Source organism: Balaenoptera acutorostrata, chromosome 9 (genome assembly GCF_949987535.1).
Source record: "Balaenoptera acutorostrata chromosome 9, mBalAcu1.1, whole genome shotgun sequence".
NCBI lineage: Eukaryota > Metazoa > Chordata > Mammalia > Artiodactyla > Balaenopteridae > Balaenoptera > Balaenoptera acutorostrata.
In genome coordinates, this window is record NC_080072.1 from 66193387 (window position 1) to 66209066 (window position 15680).

The window sequence follows — 15680 nt, forward strand, 5'->3', positions numbered from 1 at the left end:
TTGCTTCAATTTATTTTTTAGCACTTGAATAATAAGGTGGCGTTTTTTTTTTTTAAACATCTTTATTGAAGTATAGTTGCCTTACAATGGTGTGTTAGCTTCTGCTTTATAACAAAGGGAATCAGTTATACATATACAATATGTTCCCGTTTCTCTTCCCTCTTGCATCTCCCTCCCTCCCACCCTCCCCATCCCACCCCTCTAGGTGGTCACAAAGCACGAGCTGATCTCCCTGTGCTATGCGGCTGCTTCCCACTAGTTATCTATTTTACATTTGGTAGTGTATATAAGGTAGCATTTTTGAAGTTATTTGTCTACTTTTCAACAGGAAATGTTGAAATGAACACCTGTGTAACGATCACCTAGAGTCAACAGTTGTTAACATTTTACCATTTTTACTTTATTTGTATGTGATTATATGTCTATGTATGTGTGGTATTGTGTGTGTGCCTGAACCATATAGAAGTACATTGTAGACATCATGACATTTTACTCCCAAATACTTTAGAATGCATATTCTAAAATAAGGGTACTTTCCTACATAATTACAACACTATTATCACACATAAGAAAATTAGCAGTCATTCCTGACTACCATCTTGTCCATATTGTCCTAAAATGCTTTTTTTTGAACCAGAATCTAGTCACAGTTGATGTATGGTGTTATATTTCTTTATTTCCTCTTAATCTAGGTTAACCTCCCCACTTTTTTTCCCCCATGGCGTTGACTTACTGACGTGACCAGGGCAGTGGTCTTGTTGTGTGTAAAACATTTCTGGTTTTGCCTGAAATTTTTCCTCATGGAATTGTTTAATTGGTATTTCCTATAAACTTGAAGTTCAGTCAAAGACTTGATTAGATTTGGATTAAACATTCTTGGTAAGAATTTACTTCATAGATGATGCTGAGGCCATCAGGAGGTCCATAGTTCTAAGTAGTTCTAAGTTTGAATATGTGATTAAAGTGGTAATCGCCAGATCTTTCCAATGAATCTGTTAGTTCTGGTGAATTAGATGAATAGATTTCCTGACATTCCACAACCCTTGCTTGGCTGGAATGAACCTCAGTTGATCGTGACATCACTATTTGTGAAACTGGCTAGTTACGTGTGTGTGTATTCTTTATCAGGTTTAGTTATCAGTGTCATATTTACCTTATAAAATATTTCACAAGTTTTCATTTTTTCCCGCCTTTCTCTGGTATAGTTTAAGTAACAGTGAATTTTCTGGCCTTTGAGTATTTGGTCCATTCCTCTGTGAAACCTCCTGGCCATGGTGACTCTTTTGGGTGTGGTAGTTCTTAGAAAAAGTTATCAGTTTCCTCTGTGGTACTTGGTCTGTATAAACTTTCAACTCACTCAATAGAGAAAGAGTTTTAGTAACTTTCTCTAATAGAAACTTATCCATCTCTTACAAATTTTCCATTTCCCAGAAATTATCTCTTTTATAAAGATTTTTATGTTTATTTGCATGGAGTTTGTACAAAGTAGTCTGTTATGATTTGGTTGAATTTTATGTTTTCAATGGTTATTTCTCAATTTGTTATTTATTTTATATTATTTTTAGCTAGTAATTTTGTTGATTTTGCTTTTCAATGAATCATCTTATTTATTAGTTCTGTTTTTTGGTTTTCTAATTCAGTTCTTGCTTTTATTGTTTTTCCTTCTACTTTTTTTGGCTAATTTGCTTTCCTTTTAAAAATCTTTTTAGTTTGAGGCTTTATTTATTTTCATTCTTTAAGTCTACTGATATAAGTATTTAAGGCTATGAATTTTCTTCTGATCACTGCTTTAATTGTATCCCAGAGATTCTAACATGTAGTATTTACATTATCATCATTTTCTAGAAATTCTATAATTTTAGTTTATTTTTCTCTTTTGATATAAGAATTATTTAGTAGTGAGCTTAAGAAGATGAAAGGGCCTCTTTGTTATATTGCTGGCTCCTGGTAACTCTGCTTAACCATTTGAGGAACTGCCAAAGTGTTTAGTGAAGTTGTTGCACCGTTTTTCATTTTCTCCAGCAGTAAGGGATCTCGTTTCTTCACATCCTGGCTAACACTTGTAATTATATGTCTTTCTGATTAAGGTCGTCCTAGAGAGTGTGAAGCAGTATTTAAGGTGCAGTTTAGATTTGCATTTCCCAGATGACTAATGGTGTTGAGCAACTTTTCATGTACTCACTAGCCATTTGTATATCTTCTTTGGAGAAATGTCTGTTTTGATCCTTTGCCTGTTTTTTATTGGGTTATTTATCTTTTTATTCTTAATTTGTAAGAGTTCTTTAGATATTCTAGATTCAAGTCTCTTATAGGATATATGATTTGCAAATATTTTCTCCCATTCAGTGCCTTGTTTTTTTATATTCTTGATCATGTCCTTTGAAGTACATACGTTTTAAATTTTGATGAAGTCCAATTTATGTATTCTTTTCTTGATTGTGTTTTTGTGTCATATTTAAGAAGCCATTATCAAATCTAAGGTCACAAAGATTTACACCTATGTTTTCTTTTAAGACTTTTATAGTTTTAGTTCTTGTATTTGGGTCTTTGACCCATTTTGAGTTAATTTTTATCTATGATGTGAGGTAAGGGGGTATTACGTTTTTAATATCACTTTTCACATGTTTGTTGCTACAACATAGAAGTATGATTGGTTTTTGAGTGTGATCTTGATTCCTGGGACCTTGCTGAATTCACTTATTAGTTCCAGGAGTTTTTTTCCATATTCTTTGAGATTTTTGACATAGAAAATTATGTTGCTGCAAATAGGGACAGTTTTATTTTTACATTTCCAGTCTGTATATCTTTTATTTCCTTTTCTTGCTTTATTGTGTTGGTACGTCTTTTCGTTGTTCTTGATCTTAGGGGAAAGGAATCCAGTCTTTCACCTTTAAGTATAATGTTAGCTGTAGGGTGTTTTTTTAAGATGCTCTTTATCAAGTTTAGGAAGTTCACAGGTTTTCCTAGTTTTGCCGAGAGCCTTGATCATGAATGGGTATTTTGTCAAATGTCTGTTCTGGATCAATTGATATGATCATGTGGTTTTCTTGTGATTTATTTTAACCTGATTCTAGTATTTTAAAAATATCAACAAGGTTGAAGTGATGTAGTTCTTCATATCCAGCAGGGGTTCTCAATCTTGGCACTGTTGACATGTTTTGGGCAGATAATTCTTTGTTTTTGGAGAGGGCTGTCTTGTGCATGGTACTCATACATACCATTATCCCTCCCTTCCCCTCCCCACCAAATTGAGACAACAAATAATGTTTCTATGGGAAATATGTTCCCCATGGGACAAATCCCTCCTTTGTTGAAAACTACTGATCTATATCATTACTGAATTTTTTGTCTAGTTTTATCATTTGCTGAAAGGTTTTAAAATCTCCAACTGTGGTTCTGGATTTGTCTGTTTATCTCTTTAATGCTATCAGTTTCTGTGACAATTTTATTGGTATATACACATTTATAATTGTCATTTTTTTCATGATAAATTGAACATTTTATCAATATAAGATGTTCCTCTATAGCTCAGATAATTCCCTTTGTTCTGATTTCTATTTTATTTGTTATTAATATAACCACTCAGCCTTCTTTTAGTGTTTGCATTGTATATATTTTCTTTCCAATTAATTTCAAGCACCTCTGTCTTTAAAGTGTATTTTTTGCAGATAGCATATAGTTGGGTCTTGGTTTTTAAAATTTATTCTGTGAATTTTTGCCTTTTAATTAGATTATTTTGTCCATTAATATTTGATGTATTATGTTATAGCTAGAATAAGTCTACTGTTTTATTACTATTTTTTTCTCCTTTTTGTCTTTCTCTGTTCCTTTTCCTACATTCTTTTCCATTATTTGAATTTTTATTTTTTGTAGAAGGTGACAGAGTGTATTACTTTAAAAAAAATTGTCCCCCACCCCCTTTTTAAAAAGACTGTATTTGGGGGGGCGAGCAGTTTTAAGTTCAAAGCAAAATTGAATGGCAAGTATAATGATTTTTCATATATCCTCTATCTCTACACCTGCATAGCCTCCCCAGTTATCAACATCACCCAACAGAGTGGTATATTTGTTACAATAGATGAACCTACATTGACACATCATTATCATCCCAAATCCATAATTTACAAGAGGGTTCTTGGTGTTATACATTTATGGGTTTGGGCAAATGTATAAGGACACATATAGGCCATTATAGTATCATGCAGAGTAATTTAACTGTCCTGAAAATCCTCTGTGCTTGCTTATTAATCCCTCTCTCCCCTCCACCCCTAGCACCACTGATCTTTTTACTGTCTCCATAGTTTTATCTTTTCTAGAATGTCATATAGTTGGAGTCATACAGTATGTTGGCTTTTCAGATTGGCTTCTTTTACTTAGTAATATGCATTTAAGCTTCCTCCATGTCTTTTCATGGCTTGATAGGCTGTTTCTTTTTATAACTGAATAATATTCCATGGTCTGGATGTACCATAGTTTATTTATCCATTGACCTACTGACAGACATCTTGGTTGCTTCCAAGTTTTGGTAATTATGGATAAAGCTGCTATAAACCTCCATGTGTGGGTTTTTGTGTAGACATAAATTTTCAACTCCTTTAGATAATTACTAAGGGGTATGATTGCTGGATCATCTGGTAAGAGTATATTTAATTTTGTAAGAAACTGCCAACTGTCTTCCAAAGTGTCTGGGCTGTTTTGTATCCCCACTAGCAATGAATGACAATTCCTGTTGCTCTACATCTTCACCAGCATTTAGTGTTATCAGTGTTCTGAATTTTGGCCATTTTAATACATGTGTGGTGGTATCTCATTGTTGTTGTTTTTTTTTTTTTTTTTTTTAATATTTATTTTTGGCTGTGTTGGGTCTTCGTTTCTGTGCGAGGGCTTTCTCCAGTTGTGGCGAGCGGGGGCCACTCTTCATCGCTGTGCGCGGGCCTCTCACCGTCGCGGCCTCTCCCGTTGCGGAGCACAGGCTCCAGACGCGCAGGCTCAGTAGTTGTGGCTCACGGGCCCAGTCGCTCCGTGGCATGTGGGATCTTCCCAGACTAGGGCTTGAACCCGTGTCCCCTGCATTGGCAGGCAGATTCTCAACCACTGCGCCACCAGGGAAGCCCTCATTGTTGTTTTAATTTGCATTTCCTTGATGATATATGTATTTTGTGGAGCATTTCTTCATATGCTTACTTATTTTAATCTCTACGTGTCTATATGTTTAAAGTGGGTTTCTTGTAGATGACATATAGTTGGGTTATGTTTTGGGATCAACTCTGACAGTCTGTCTTTTAATTGTTGTATTTAGACCATTGACATTCAAAGTGATTATTGATATAGTTGGATTAATTTCTACCATATTCATTACTGTTTTCTCTTTGTTGCCTTTGTTCTTTGTTCTCATTTTTGTCTTCCACTCTTATTATGCCTTTTGTGGTTTTAACTGAACGTTATATGTGGTTCCATTTTCTCTTCTTAACATATCAGTTATACTTCTTTTTTTTTTTTTTTTTTACTTTTTTTAGTGGTTGCCTTAGTTTTTACAGTACATCTTTACAACTAATCCAAGTCCACTTTCAAATAATACTGTACCCCTTCATAGGTAATGAGAGTATCTTATAATAACAAAATAGCCCAAATTCCTTCCTCCTGTCCTTTGTATCATTGTTGTCATTCACTTCACTTATAAGCATAATTACCACACACACACACACACACACACACACACACGATATATATATACGTAATCAAATACATTGTTGCTATTATTTTGAACAATTGTTATCTGTTTGAACAATTAAAAATAAGAAAAATAAAATTAAAAAATTTACCTTCACTCGTATCTTATTTGATGCTCTACCTTTCTTTATGTAGATGAGTTTCTGACTCATATTTTTCTTCTCTCTAGAGAACATTTAACGTTTCTTGCAGAGCAGGTCTACTGGCAACAGATTCTCTCAATTTTGTTTGTCTAGTAGAATCTTTATTTGTCCTTCACTTTTGAAGGATAATTTTACAGGATGCAGAATTCTAGGTTGGTGTTTTTTTTTCTCTCAATGCTTTCAGTATTTCACTCCACTCTCCTGTTTGCATGGTTTCTGAGGAGAAGTCAGTTGTAATTCTTATCTTTGTTCCTCTATAGGTAAGGTGTATTTTTCTTCTTTTTTCTTTAAGGATTTTTATTTATCTATGATTTCTATAGTTTGAATAAGATATGCCTGGGTGTAGTTTTGTTCTGGCATTTTTCCTGCTTGATGTTCTCTGAGCTTCCTGGATCTATGGTTCAGTGTCTGACATTAATTTGGGAAATTTTTGAGTCATCATTGTTTCAAATATTTCTTCTGTTCCTTTTTCTCTTTCTTCTCATTCTGCTATACTCATTACACATATGTTATACCTTTTGTAATTATCCCACAATCCTTGGATATTCTCTTCTGTTTTTTTTCAGTCTTTGTTCTCTTTGCTTTTCAGTTTCTGAGGATTCTACTGATAGATCCTATAGCTAAGAGATTTTTTTCCTCAGCTGTGTTCAGTCCACTAATAATCTCATCAAAGGCATTCTTCATTTCTGTCATAGTCCTTTTCTTTATGGTTCTTTCCTAGGGTCTCTGTCTCTTTGCTTATATCGCTCATCTGTTCTTATATTCTGTCTACTTTATCCATTTAGAGCCCTTACCATATTAATCATTGTTGTCTTAAATTCCTGATCTGATCATTCCAACGTCCCTGCCATGTCTGGTTCTCATAGTTTCTCTGTCTCTTCAATTTGTGTCTTTTGCCTCTTGGTACGCCTTGTAATTTTTTCTTGTTAGCCAGACATGATGTACCAGGCAAACGGAATTGCTGTAAATAGGCCTTTTGTAATGTGGTGGTGAGTTGTGTGGGGAAGGGAAGTGTTCTATAGTCCTTTGACTCGGTTTCAGCCTTCCAGTGAGCCTATGGCTGTGGACTGTGAACTTTACAAGTGTTTCTCAATTTTCCACCTCCCCCTTGGTGGGGCAGGATGGTTAGAGTGTGCTGGAGTTGGGTTTTTCACCTTCCTCCATGTGGAATTCTAGAGCCACCTGGAGTTGGGTATTTTCCTTCCCCAGGTGAGTTAGGCTCTCATAATACCCCAGCAGGTTAGGCTCTGCTTAACTAGTTTCCCCTGAGGGCAGCCAGTGCTCTGGCTTATTTCAAAATGGTTCCTTTTCCCCTCCCCCTACTTGGAAATAAAAGGGGATTTTTCTCTGATATTTACTGTGAGAACCTAGTCAAGCTCCTGGAGGTAAAACTGAAAAAAGTGTGGGGCCCCCTTAAGACTGATACCTCTGTAATTTTTAACTTCCACACTGAGCCTCCTATTTATCAATTACAGTGCAGACTTTCCTCTCCTGGCTCTCATTCCCTCCGAGGTTTCAGCTTGTGAGTCTGTGCTCTGTTAAGTTGTAATTCTCTGTATCTGCCTGCAGTCTCTCCAGTTTTGCGGGCAGCAGTTTGCAGTGTGACCTTACTTTTCTTGTGGATGTTAACTTTTCAGTTTGTTGAGCTTTTTACTTGGTGTTAGGACTAAGTGATCACTTCCAAGCTCCCTACATGGAAACTGGAAACTGGAAGAATGATTTTTTTTTTTAGAATTCCATTTCTATGTATTTCTTTTTAAAATATTTTTCTTTCATGTTTGTGCTTGCTCTACAGGCTACATTATATATTTTTAACTTTATAGCTTCTTAGTGTTAATATTATCACCTCCCAAAATGTAGAAATATGTTTAGGTCCATCTTAGAGGCTACTTATTATAGGATTCTTTTTCCCCTTTCCTTTCTTTTTTCTTTTTCTCTCTTCTCCACATCCGCCCCCCCCCCCCAACCTTCTTTCTTTCTTTTTTTGCTAGCCAATAGTCAGTTACTCTGGCACCAGGAGTTCAATAGTCCATTCTTTCTCCACTGATTTGGAATGTTCCTTGTCATATACCAATTTTTCATATATATGTGTGTTTTGTTGATTTCTCAATTTTTTCCTGTTGATGTATTAGTCTAGGTCTTATATTTACAATTTTAGTTTCAAAAGAGTCAAATTTTTCTTTGAAGACCAACATTTGTTTAAATACCGTAATAATTCTAAAATAAAATTGTGTTATTGATATTAAAAGCTATAACTTCTTAAGGCATAAAGAGGTTTCCTAGAAGTTAGGTGATAACTTGGATTTTGGTTACTAGTTTATTTCCTATTCTCCGTTTACATTTGGTAGTACACTATTTTTTTTTTAAGTTTTCTGATTTTATTTTTTTAAGTGAGCTATTGCACTAGTGTTTTATTCATAAACAGTAGGTACTCATAGAAAATTGGTTCTAGATTATGGCCTGTTCTAAATATTAATTGGAGTGGATTTACTGTTTTGAAGACCTGATCAGAATTTTAAGTTTGGCTTCTTTATAAGTATTATCCCATGGTTGCTGAAGAAAAATTGATCCTTATCTTGATGTGACTGTTTAGTAGTCGAACTTTTTGTGATATGTATTGATTCTGTTGTTTATTAGGTGATGCAGTTAATACTTGGAAATAGCTTTTGAGTTCTTGGTTTTTTTTAGAATTGTGTATGTATATGTGCATCAGCCACAAATACTGGTTTGGGGGTCTAATTAAAAACTTTAAAATTTAATTTTATAGTATTGTTCAGAAGCTGGTGACTTACTGTTTAAAAAGCAGGTTTAAAAGTTTTTTTTGGCATTAACCTTAAAAGATAGAAAAGCAAATCTTTTTGCTTTATTTCCTTACAAGTTGCTTTATGTGTGTCTTATTTTAAGAAAGTATGGTCTATGTTTATCTGGAATTGTGCAAAAGTTAACTCAGTGGTCTTACTTGCTTTGAAAAAGTATTTTTTACTTAAAACAAATTTTTATTGATTTCATTAAACATCAAGATCCCTGAATAGACTGTAAGTAATTTACAAATTGAAGTTATGTGTATTTCAAAATTATTACATCTAGCCCAAAATGAAGCATATTAATATTATAGTTTTTACTTTAAGGAAAAGGAATTTATAATCGTGCCTTTAATTCACAAAGAAAGTCAATGATATGTTGGTGGAGATAGCCAGTAGGCAGCTTGAAATATGAGTCTAGATTCAGGAGAAGCACAGTAGTTATATAAATAAAATAGGAAGTTTCCTTCTTGTAGGTTATCATTGAAGCTATGGGAGAAGATCAGAGTCTCAAAGCTCAGAATAAGAAGAGGTCTGAGGTTATAAGTTGGGAAACAGCAACATTTAAGGAATCAGATTTCAATTGATCTTTTATCAATTGATCAGTTGTCAGTTCATCCTTTTAAAAGTAAATATCAGTAATATATTAGAAAGAGTAGAAGAAACAGAATGTGGAAGATAAGCATTTTTTTCAAATTAGCAAATAGTGGTAATCCTAATTTTTAAATCTCTAAAGCTGTATTTAATAAAATCTTTACTGAAGTTATACATTTTGTATAATCAGTTTTTCAAAAAGCATTTAATGAGGTACAAGCATACAACATGGTTATATATACACACATATGTATGATGGATATATATATAGATACAGATGTATAAGTGAAGATCTATCTATATTCATAAGTATGTCTTCATCTACATTGGTTTAAACTTATTTCCTCCCAACTTTCCAACTCATCCATCCATTTATTCATCCATCCCTGCATCAGTTCCTCCATCCATCCATCCCTCTTTCCCAGTCTCCTTCCCTCTACAGAATTAAGCATGCTTTGCCAGCTAGTTCCTAACACCTTGTAAGAGGGCAGCTTACTTAAATCTTAATCGCATCACTGTGGGGTTCTGTGAAAGCTTTGAAGTTGTTTCCAGGGTTGCTTAAAAAATTTGTGCCACAAAGAACTGTGATCTTAGTTACTCAGCAGGAAGCATTGGTAACATCTAGTTTATCCCTAGGTGGGCTGTTACGAACTAGTCTTCTCTTTCTTTTTCTAGGAAGTGCTTTGTTTGTGGTTCAGAAAGAAGTTGTTCTGATGGATTTTGTTTTGTAGAATTGCTATGGATTTGCTTTGATATTTAGTATTAGTTTAGGTAAGTTGAAACTGCAGGGTGCTCAAACATGGACGTGGATTAACGTATCAAAAATTGCATATTTATTCTAAGCATATTCATGGCTTGAGTTGTTAAATTACACTGTTGTAGTTATGAAACTCCCAAGCAGATATGACCAAAATGAGTCAACTATATAATATGTGAATAAAAGAATACTTATAAACTGGCCTATAAATTCTTGGTATCTTCAAGTTTCAGTGTCATGTTCACAGGAAGAAAATTAAATTACCTTGCAGTCTTCTGAAAAGCTTGCTCTGTATTATCCATTATATACAATAGAATGTGATTATAGACTCTTGCTCTAGACTGGAAGTTTACCTTATCCATTCTTATACCTTAAAGAAGTATTTTATACTCTTCTAAAACATTCTGACAGATGAAATCTGTTATATTTTGAAAGACTTTCTGAAATGATTAAATATCATCTCTTGGTAACCATTACAATGTTTAAGAACAATCACTTTGTTTTTCTTTAATCTCTAATTTCTCCTTATCCATAGAACACAACGCACATATTTTATATGTATACATAGAATATATAAATATTTAGAATTTAGAGGTTACACCATTCTTCCTGTATTCTGTAGTGACCTTAGTTATGAAATGTTATATACAGTGTCATTCAGAAGTTTGAGAAAGTTAGCTAAAGAATATTTACACTGAAGTTTCCAGAAAAAAAGCATTATTGTTCATCTGATTAGACAAAATAATGTCGTTAGAAGATAATCCTTGGAATTTCAATAGAATGTGAGGATACCTTTTAATCTACTGAGATGTTAAGAAAATTTAATTATTTTAATATTTTCCCACAGGAGTAGTGATACTCTGATTACAAAGAGTTAGTTCTTCCAGCAGTGGTTCTTAATACTTTTTTAGGTAGTACCCTTTGATGTGCACACCCACTTACATTTTTCGTGCAAGTTTAAAAGATTCACCCCCTTTCCCCATCAAAAAAAAAAAGAAAAAAAAAAAAAAGAAGCTTATCTGTAGTTTAAAGAAATACTCGACTAACTTTAGACTGCTTATTCACTGAGCTTCACCAGTCTTCTAATCTAGTGATTCTCAGCAGAATGGGAGTATTTGTGTATCAGAGTCTCCTGTGAAGTTTAGAAAGTTATTGTCCTCCTTGGCCCCAGCCCTTCCTCTAGGCCGCCTTTTGTTCTAATTGGCACCTCCCCCTTCCCCATCACTGTTGTAGCAGTGTTTTATAATATATAACTTGGTTTCCAGAGAGAATTTACGCACTAGGAAGGGAGTGACTTGTTTGCCTTCAGACTTAGGCTAGATACAGTCAAGTGTTAAATAAAATTGGTATTTAATTAGCTTATCTATTTCCTATGATACTGAACATCTCTGGAGAAGTGTTAAAATAAATCACTGTTCTGATATTCTAACCTACCAAGTTGACATTGGAATGGAGGTTAAAGACATACCAGGTAAAGGCACCAAAAAGAGTCTGGCTATGTAATCCAACATATCATGCCCATCACAGGCATCGTCCTCTCATTCTTGAGGCTATTAGCTTTGGGTTGGAATTCAGATAAAGCTGGGAAGGAGGTGATCTTCCTCATTGTTTGGGAATGACAAATTGAAACTTGAGACCAGAATAGGACATAATCTAATAACGATGCATCCTCAGTTTTTCCCAGTAGTAAGAATGTGTCAAGGCTTTGTTCATCCTCATCACACAGAAGCCTGCTAGGACAGCATATTAAACAAGTCAGTGAATTTTAGAATTGAAAGGTAACTTAGGACTTCCCTGGTGGCGCAGTGGTTAAGAATCCGCCTGGCAGTGCAGGGGACACGGGTTCGAGCCCTGGTCTGGGAAGATCTCACATGCCGCGGAGCAACTAAGCCCGTGCGCCACAACTACTGAGCCTGTGCTCTAGAGCCCGCGACCCACAACTACTGAGCCCACGTGCCACAACTACGGAAGCCCGTGCGCCTAGAGCCCGTGCTCCGCAACAAGATAAGCCACTGCAATGAGAAGCCCGCACACCGCAACGAAGAGTAGCCCCCACTCGCCTCAACTAGAGAAAAGCCCACGTGCAGCAACAAAGACCCAGTGCAGCCAAAAATAAATAAATAAATAAATAAATAAATAAATAAATAAATAAAAAGAAAGGTAACTTAGTAATGTAAAGATTTTCTGCTGTAGAAGCAGTGCATTGGAAAGAACGTGAAACTGGAGTCAGACGAACTTGCTTTTTGCTGCTTTTATATTTTTAAGGAAACCACTTCTTTGATTCTTGGTTTTCAATAGAGAGAGGACAGTAGTATCTGTGTTACACTTCATAGAACTAGTGAGAGGATAAAATCTGATTTCAAAATATTAATTATACCTTGTAAATTATTAAATTTTATACAAATGTATGACAAACAGATCACATCTTTGCTTGCAAATAAATTAGTATCATTAATTGGCCCTCGCTCTGTCTGGTGGCTATCTTTTGTGATTTTATTTCTATAATACATGTTTATAATGTGTTCCTTTTTATAAAACTGGGTTCCTCGTAACACCTTGCTTAGTAATTCTACCATTTGCTTAGTGTCCGTAGATGCCAGGTACTATTATTGCAGGTCTGTGAAAATGTAAAGGTTAACAAGATAATCTTTGCTCAATAAAGGTAAACACTTATAGATGGAAGCTAGTGATGATTCTGGAGCTGGATTACTGTTACTATTAGAGGCAGAATGAGATTAGTGGAACAAATGTTTTTAAAGATAACATCATACATTAGTTCACTTCATAATGAAAAGTATTTTCAGGGACTATCACTGAAATTACAGAAATATTTTTATTTTGGTTTTGTAATGAAGAATATTATTTTTTTTCTTCATACGTAACCAGCTGTTGGTAAGCATAGGTATCACTTGAGAAGGATTTAACTTCTGTGTATGTGTGACTCTTGGATGATGATGTTACCCTAACTTTTCTTGATATAATTTATTTAAAATAAGTACTATTAGAACATCTTTGATTTAGAATTTGGTTGGAACTAATAAGATTGGTAAGGATTAGTGAGAACAATTTCAATTCATATGTACAAATCATAGAAAATAAGAGCTAAAAGGGACCTTACAGATCATCTTATCACTGATTCTGAAATTCTTTTTTAGAAGGTCAGTAGACTTGTCTTGTTCTGCTGAGGTGCATTAGGACCTGCTGAAGAGGGACATTGCTGGGGGGCGTATGGCCCAGTGGGTATGCCTAGACCGCCTCCTCCTTTCAACCAGGGTGGCCCAATGATATGTTTTATATATTGCTGATAAATGTAAGTTTTTTTCTTTAAATAGTTTTTATGTTTGAAAATGTAAATTAGATAACTAGTTTTGTTCCCTTATTTTTATGACAAAATTACAGGGTACCAGAGAATTAAAGTTAACTGGAACCCTGATTTCCTAACTTCACTTCAGCATTGTTCACTTATATCATACTGCCTCCATGTGGCTTTAGTAAATTAAAAATCCTATTAAGCCATGTTAAATGATGAGCACTCAAGACTTTGTATGACTGGATCTGACATCAAGATTTGATGGATGACGTTAATATCAAGACCTGGCATGATATTTAAGTGAAAGTGATTTGATATTGTTGCTTCTTTTATATATAAAGTAGTAGTTTCTTTGAGTTCTAAAAAAATGTTCATAGTTGAAACTCAAATAAGTTTTTATAATTTTCAGAGTTTGTTATTTGAACTCTGCCCTTGAACTCTTAAAACATTAAAGACCTCTTTCTTAGAGGATAGGATGTGTTTCATTTATGGTCTCATGTGCAGATAAGTTAAATAAAGTGATTAAGGGCATAAAATTGTCCTTATCTTTGAGTTTCTAGATGAATTCTCATTAAGTAAGAGTAAATATGCATTTAGTAAATATGCAGTTTTTCTGTAAAGTGAGTGTTTATAGAGCTTTTGTTTGTCCTTTGGCATTAGAGAATTAACTTACTGCCTGACTTTTCACTTAACAGTGAAATTAAAACAAGGTGATTTTGTATGATTTGTAATGGCATCTAATGAACAGTTGTATTGTGTGTGAAACAAATAGAAGATCTGTTTTTTTAAAAATAAATATGCGTTTAGTTAGAATTGATATGGCCTTGACATTTTTGGCAAGATGAATTTCTTAGGATTCTTCATTAAATTTAGAATTCTCTAACATAAACTTAGACTAATAGCAAATTGTACCTCTCTTCCTATTAATATATAATAAGGTACTAGTAGTTTTAAAAATTGAGATGTAATCGACATATAACATATTAGTTTCAGGTGAACAATATAATAATTAGATATTGGTATATATTGCAAAATGATTATCACAGTACGTCTAGTTAACAATTACTAGGCAATAGTAATTTTAAAGAATTTTAATTAACGAGCATTAAACAGAATGTTTAATGACTACAGATTAGAATGACTTGTAGAATCTATTTACAGCCAACTATTAGGGTACTGAAAACTTAGATCAGCATAATCTATCCCTTTTCCACAACTTCTGATAATTGTTTTGGTAGATTTCTAAAAAAATGATAAAGTGATTATTAAGTCAAATTGATGGTTAGTCTCACACTGTCTCTTCTTAAAATTATTTGCAGGAGAGGGCTGCTCACAATTTATATGGCCAACTTGGTGAGTAATTCTTTTTTTTTTGCTTTGGAGGTTTTTCCATGCACTTTTTAACCTTTTTTTGTTTGTTTTTTTGAATCAAGTTCCCTTAAAAAAAGAAAAAAAGAAAACCTACTTAAATTTGAGAATATTTTCTGTCTCTGTTTTAAAGGATAGACTTAAATGTTTAAAATAGCTTTGATGCTCTCTGGTTTATTCCTGTCATATATGACTGAATTGCACTTACTTCAGGAGGAAGATGATTCATGGCCCTGTGTCCTTCATGACTCTTTTTTCCTTAAAGATTAGATCTTCATCTTTGATAGGGTATATATCTATATCTGTATATGTCTCTCTATATATCTTTAATTTCATTTCACACTCTGCTTCTATTGCTAACTTCTTGTGGCAAAAAAGATATAAGAATGAGCTTTTATGATGCACAGTTTTCTTGGAATCGGAATAGCATTCATTCTATCTCTAAATACTGAATATATTTAATAATATAATTAGCTAGGCTTCTAAATTTCTAAGTTTTCAGAATTGAAATTAATGTTGTCTAGTCTGATATTTACTGTAAATATATAATCAAGGTTATATGATTTTCATTGTCAAGTTCATATTTTAAAAACATATTTGTATTAAAACCTTTTAAAGTTGTTTAATAGAATTGATAGGCGACATTGAAAAATTCAACTAAGGAAAGATGAATTAATTATGTGTTTACCTAAGGATAGGTTTTTGAATTTTGTAACAAGGGAATGTAGTTCAGGGTTGTATTCAGCAACTTATTTCAGTTTTAAAATATTTAATTTTTGCTCTGTTCTTATCATGTGTGTCAGTTACTGTGCTATATGCTGGAAGGCAAGATGAAGACAGTCTTTGTACTTATGGAGTTTGCTGTCTAGTGGAAAAGTCACAATAGAAATAATAATGTTTGAAAAGGACTGAAAGATGAATTATAGGGTGCTGTGGAAACCATAATAGTAGCACCAAACTATGCTAGGTGCTGCTTT

At 33.9% G+C, this 15680-nt stretch overlaps 1 protein-coding gene across 3 annotated transcripts in view; it reads left to right on the forward strand.

The window, feature by feature from the left end:
* The window catches only part of TMEM135 (transmembrane protein 135), a 260464-nt gene that overhangs the window by 54380 nt on the left and 190404 nt on the right, over positions 1-15680 (forward strand). For all 3 annotated transcript variants that reach the window (XM_007168482.2, XM_057553678.1, XM_057553679.1), the window contains exon 4: positions 14655-14688. In XM_007168482.2, coding sequence (XP_007168544.2) covers positions 14655-14688 — 34 coding nt within the window. The remainder of the gene's footprint in view (positions 1-14654; positions 14689-15680) is intronic.